The following is a 6,632-nucleotide window of genomic DNA, read 5'->3' as shown; positions in this document are numbered from 1 at the left end:
CCACATACACCTCCACATTCCGCCCTTTTTTCTTTTTAAAGATTTTATCTACCAACTTCTGATATGTAGCTCCCGCATTTTTTAACCCAAACGGCATTGCTTTGTAACAATACACTCCGGCATCCGTTATAAAGGTTGTCTTGGCTCTATCAGCGCGGTGGAGACTGACCTGATGATATACCGAGAATGCATCTAAGAAGCTCAACATTGCATGGCCAGAAGTGGAGTCCACTAGCCTATCTATACGGGGCAGTGGATAACAGTCCTTTGGACAAGCTTTATTTAAATCAATGAAGTCTACACACAACCGCCACTTTCCAGTCGGTTTCCTTATCATCACAAAATTCGCTAACCACTCCGGATAAGTACATGGTTCAATAAATCCTGATGCCAAGAGCTTGTTGACTTCTGCTTGTATAGCCTCTATCTTCTGAGTTGAGAAATTGCGCTTCTTTTGCCTTATCGGCCTGAACTTCTTATCCACATTCAGCTTATGCTCCATCACCCCCGGGTGTATTCCCGGCATTTCACTCGCCGAGAACGCAAAAACATCTGCATTCTCACCCAACAGACTTATTAAGTAGCACCTTATATCCACGTCATATCCGCCCCAACCTTAACTGTCCGACTTGAATTCCCTGGCTGTAACTCAACCTGCACTGTTTCATCACCTGGCAACGGCCTTGGAACCTCTTCTGGCCTTGTATCAAAGTTCTTCATGGCCAAATCTTGCACTGTCGGTTCTTGTTCTTTCCTTGGATTATTCGGTATCGAACTATTTACAACCGTGTTTTTCGGAGCCGTTACATAACAAGACTTTGCCATCACCTGGCCCCAATGAACTCTTTCAATTGCCCCCCAAATTCGACACGTAGGCTATTGTGAGATGATAAGTTGACACTACTGCCTGCACATCATGGATTATCGGTCTGCCGATAATTGCATTGTACGCCGATGACACATCAACCACCAAGAACTCTGCCATCATATCCCTTGCCTTCAGCCCATCACCCAGTCTGACAGGTAAGACTATACTTCCTTCTAGCCTCACCGTTGATCCATTGAACCCAATGACAGGATAAGACACTGGTGTCAGATACTGCCTTCCTATCTTCATCTCAGTGAAAGCCTTCATAAACAGCACATTTGCTGAGCTACCTCCATCAACCAGAACCCTTTTGATGTCGGCCCCATTTATCTTTGTTATAAGAACCAACGGATCATCATGTGGGAAAACAATTCCCTTTGCATCTTCCTCTGTGAACACCACGTCAGGAATCGAAGCGAGCCGAGGGCGGCTATCCACATCCAGGGCATACACCAGATGACGGTGTTCTGATAAGTGTTTCTTAGCACCACTGACCGTTCCTCCGTGAACTGGACCCCCCGTTATTACATCTACTATCCCTGTGGATAGCAACGACACTCCTCCATCCCCTTGCCAAACTATTGCTCCTTGTGGCCTTTCCGGCCTTGCTGCTAATTGCTGCCTTTCAATTTGCCGAGGTTGTTGCTGACCTCCTCCTGCATTTAGCCGATACTGAGCTAAGTGCCCCTTTCTTATCAACTCCTCAATTTTATCCTTCAATTGTGTACAATCTTCAGTATAATGACCCACGTCTCTATGAAACATGCAATACTTCTTGGCACCCCTCGGCCTGGCCTTCATAGGAATTGGCCTCGTCCATCCTTCTCTGTTCTGATTCACCGAGAAGATTGCCTCTCTAGGTGCATTTAACGGTGTATATGAACTGTACCGCATCGACGGTTTTGCAGCCCTAACTTCCTGCCGACTTCCCCCTCCTCTACTTTGGGTCGAAGTTCCCAGCCTTCCACTTCCTGAAGCTGCACTCTCAAATTGAAACTGACCCTTACCGGCGGTCACACTCTTGCTACTTGTCTTCATCAGTTCCTCGCTTTTGATATAATCATGAGCCTTGTTAAAAGCAGCTGCCAGCGTCGAGAAGTTCTTTCGTGTAAGGTAACGCTTAAACTCAGAATCATTCAAGCCATTCATGAGAGCCATTACAGCTATCTCTTGTTGCAACTTTGGAATTGTGTTTGCCTCGTTGTTAAACCGCCTGATATAATCCCTCAAAGACCCATCTGTCCTTTGCTCTACTGCCATCAATTCCCCCGAAGTTCTCTGTCGCACACTATTACTTACATACTATCCCACGAACATCTAGGTCAACCTCCCGAAACTATCTACCGTCCCATTTTCAAGGTTATTGAACCAATCAGCTGCAGTCCCAATCAAGGTAGTGGGGAATACTTTACACCAAACTGCATCCGAATTGGTGTACAACATCATATGTCCTTCATAGGACGTTATAAACCTTCCTGGATCCCCCCTTCCATCATACCTGCAGGTCGGCATTTTAATTTTCTCCATTGGTTGATCCAAGATACTCTGTGCAAACGGTGATGCCCTTAACTGAACCACAGTCCGTGTCATTTGCCCCTCTACTTGAGAGCTCCTCCGCTGCTGAGTTCTTGTACTAGCGGTGCGGCTTGAAGACTGACCTTCTATCTGTCGTGGTGTTGTATGTGTTCTTAACGGTGACTCATTTCGGTGCCTCCTTGCCGAATTTGTTGTCTGATTGTGCTGCTCTTCCTGATTAATTAACGGCACCCCACCTCCAGCTTGTGCCATCTCAGCTTCTTTCCTTTTCTTGCTCATTGCACTCATCACCCTTGCTGCTATCTCCAAATCTTCTGGTGTGAACTCGACCATTGGGTCTTCTTCCACTTCTATATTCCTAGGGGGATTTCACGGCACATGGTACCGGTTCTCTTCTAGAGTGTAGGTTTCATCTTCTATCTCAATTTCTGGCTGTGTTATAATCGGTTGATTTACTATTTTACCAGTTATTGGTGTTCTATTATTTTCGGCCATATCTGATATTCCTTTGTGTGTTAGGTTCTTAGGCGATAGAAGTAATCACTTCCCCCTCCTTCTAGCGCCAAATTGTTTATGTCTGGATCCGATAGCCCGAGAACCCGAACCCGAGATCCTGATACCCCTATCGGCAAGCTGAGAACCTACACAATGAACAGAAGTTAGCTAACCCCGGGGTGATCTGAGGATAACCACTCCGATGATAAAGTTAGAATGTGTTTAAGAGAAGGTAAGTAAGAGAAAGAAAGTAGAGAGAGAGAGAGAGTGTAATAAATGCTTACCATTAATGAGGTTTAACCTACTATTTATAATAAACATCAAGATTGGTGGCTATAAAGCATGCAAAGTCTTTCTCGCCAAGTGTCAAACTATTGTTGCCACGTGTCGAATACCGACAGGCCGATATGTCTACTTTGTGGAACATATCAACCTATTTACCAGCTGAACTAGACTCAGATCCATATTATGAAAGATGTCAGCCTGTTTCACATATCTTCCCATACAGAAATCATAAGACAGATTTCAGGAAGTATAAAGTTTGGCTTACTGTTTTTTCAACAAAGTGGTTTTGCATCAGAATATTGCATTCAGATGGATTAGGCTGGAACCCAAACTTGTGTTTTAGACGAGTAAATTTTTTTATGCCCTTCAACATCTTTCACTTGAATAATCAAACTCAGTCTTCTGCATGTGAATTGCAAGCTACAACATTAAATTCAGACTATCATAAAGAGGAACTGGACAAGAATGATCAAACTCAGTCAATTGTGATAAACAAATATAAAAAATTGATATAAATAGTATACTATTGTAACCACCATTAGTCTATCACACATTTACACAACAAAAGTACAAACCAGCAAAATAAGGAGGTTGGGTTAGCACGAGCCAACCCGTCTCAACCCAGCTTAAACCAGTCAACCAGCCAAACTCCCAGAGTAATCCCAGCCCACCAACTTGGTTCTGATTGGCCTACCTGAACTGCCTTGTGAATCTGTCGGTTTAGTCCAGCCTCAGTTCCTCAATTAACATCCCAGCGTCCCCAGCCTATTGGCAACCTCAATTTATTCGCAGTAGTTGGTTAAACATACAAAATCATTACTATTATCTCAAAAATAATCTTCTACCAACTACAAGTATGACATAAAAGTACATTTTAGTGGAGAGTAAGTGACACACATGTAAAGCACACTAGTTACTAATCACTTAAATTAGTAACTAAACGACAGTAACCGCACTGAAACTTGTTCATTCAAAACACAAAAAGGCAAAAAAAAATCATTAAAAATTCAGAAATCCAAAGGTAATATTCCCTCATTCACCCAGAAAAGGTTATAAAATAATTTGATTATTCTAATGAGGTTAGGATTGATAATTATATTTTAAAGATGTTTTATTTAGAATAAAATATATTAAATTTGATTTCGAAAACTGCTCGGACGCATAATTACCAGAAACCGATGTTAGAGGTAATTACGCGTTGAAAAGCGCGATGACTTTTGGACCAGCGTGAGACGACAGATTCGTCGCCAGGCGCTGACCTTCGTTGCCAGGCGATGAGCCTGTCGTCTGGCGCTGACTCCTGTCATTTGCGACAGGAGGTACTTTATTTCAAATATGATTTTCTTCGATCCCGTGCTATTTTTCCTGTAAAAAAGGTTCATGAGAAACAGGAGGCCTATTGGTATTTCAGAGGGAAGGTTTATAAAAAAGGTTCATGAGAAATAGGAGGCCTATTGGTATTTGAGAAGGTGCAATCACAGAGGCTAATATTCGACTTGGCACAGAGATAGAGAAAAAACTTGATGAGGTTCATGAGAAACAGGAGACCTATTGGTATTTGAGATCAAGTTCGGCAGAAATCAAAGATGGTGACAAGAACACGTCGTATTTTCATCGCAAGGCTTCCCAACGCAAAAAGAAAAATGCAATCAAAGGCCTACTTAATGAAACAGGAGAGTGGTGCACTACTGATGAGGAGATTGAAGGTATTGTGCAAAGCTACTACTCTAATATTTTTGCTGCAGGTTCACACTCCGAGGCCTCTACCAACAAAGTCCTTGACACCATCTCCCCGTCGATCACAAATAACATTAATGAGCAGCTTCTCCGCCCCTTCACGAAAAAAGACATCTATGCTGCGATTTGTGAGATGCACCCCTGCAAAGCTCCCGGGCCTGACGGTTTTCATGCAATTTTCTATCAAAAATTCTGGCATATTATCCGGGACGATGTCACAGCGATTGTGTGCAATATTCTCCATGGCCGAATTTCTCCGGCGGAATTTAATTGCACCAATATTGTCCTTATTCCAAAGGTCAAAGAACCTCGTAGTATGTCTGAATTTATACCAATAGCCCTGTGCAATGTATTGTATAAAATTGCTTCAAAAGCCATTGTGATGCGTCTTAAATCAATTCTCCCTGACATCATTTCTGAAAATCAAAGTGCCTTTTTTCCAGGAAGATTGATTATGGATAATGCTCTTATTGCTCTGGAATTATTTCACTCTATGAAAAAAATAAGTAAAGGGCGGAAGGGGACGATTGCATTGAAACTGGACATGAGAAAAGCCTATGACAGGGTGGAGTGGCCTTTTCTGGAAAAATTGTTGTTAAAATTGGGATTTGCAGGGCCCTGGGTGAATATCATTATGAGCTTGGTTTTGACAGTGTCTTACTCTTTTGTCATTAATGGAGAGGTTAGTGGTGAGGTGAAGCCCTCTAGGGGGTTGAGACAAAGTGACCCCCTCTTTCCCTATTTGTTTATAATTATTGCCGATGCTTTTTCCAATCTACTCTCCAAAGCCGTACTTCATGGTGAAATTCATGGGGCTCGTGCTAGTAGGAACGGTCCTGAAATTTTCCATCTTTTCTTTGCTGATGATAGTTTACTTTTTGCTAGAGCCAACCGAAGAGAATGCTCAAAGATAGTTGATATACTCAACAAATATGAAGCAGCTTCCGACAGAAAATTAATTATGAAAAATCGGAGGTCTCTTTTAGCAAAGGTGTCGGTGAATCGGTACAAAAAGATCTTATAGATTTTTTGGGGATGAAATTTGTTGATGAACATGGAAAGTACCTTGGAGTTCCAACTATTGTGGGGAGATCAAAGAAAGCCGTTTTCTGTGCTCTCAAGGACAGGATCTGGAAGAAGTTACAAGGGTGGAAAGAGAAACTTTTATCTCAAGGGGGGAAGGAAACTCTCATAAAGGTAGTCATTCAAGCAATCCCATCATATATTATGGGAGTTTATCGTATTCCGACCTCAATCATCGATGAAATAAAAATCTCTAACTGCAAAATTTTGGTGGGGCCATTCAAATAACCGCCGGAAAGTTCACTAGATCAAATGGGAAACTCTCCGCAATCCGAAAATGCTTGGGGGTCTTGGCTTTCGTGATATGGCTGTCTTTAATTAGGCTATGCTTGGGAAGCAAGCATGGTGCCTCATTTATTGTCCTGAGTCACTTTTGAGCAGAGTATTGAAGAAGAAATATTTTCCGAATGGCGACTTCTTAAATTCCTCACTTGGTCTTTCTTGCAGCCACTCGTGGAGAAGCATTTGGGGATCGAAATCCTTGGTTATGGGAGGCCTCATTTCGCGGGTTGGGAATGGTTGTAGCATAAACATATGGGATGATGCGTGGATTGCTGATGATAATGGTCCAAGAATTATGTCTCCTCGAACCGATGAGGTAACCTTTGTGAGTGATCTTATCGATTTT

General features: G+C 42.5%; 1 protein-coding gene across 1 annotated transcript; it reads right to left on the bottom strand.

Annotated features, from left to right (window-relative positions):
• Nucleotides 1–847: 847 nt before the first annotated feature.
• Nucleotides 848–2,128, bottom strand: LOC145570279 (uncharacterized). The gene has a single exon (XM_081629321.1). The coding sequence runs from the start codon at nt 2,126–2,128 to the stop codon at nt 848–850; it is 1,281 nt and encodes a 426-aa protein (XP_081485447.1).
• Between the last annotated feature and the right edge of the window lie 4,504 nt (nt 2,129–6,632).

The sequence above is a fragment of the Chenopodium album genome, chromosome 2, assembly GCF_948465745.1.
Source record: "Chenopodium album chromosome 2, dcCheAlbu1.1, whole genome shotgun sequence".
Classification (NCBI taxonomy): domain Eukaryota; kingdom Viridiplantae; phylum Streptophyta; class Magnoliopsida; order Caryophyllales; family Amaranthaceae; genus Chenopodium; species Chenopodium album.
Note: the sequence above shows the minus strand (reverse complement) of the source record. Positions and strands in the feature narration are given on the sequence as shown.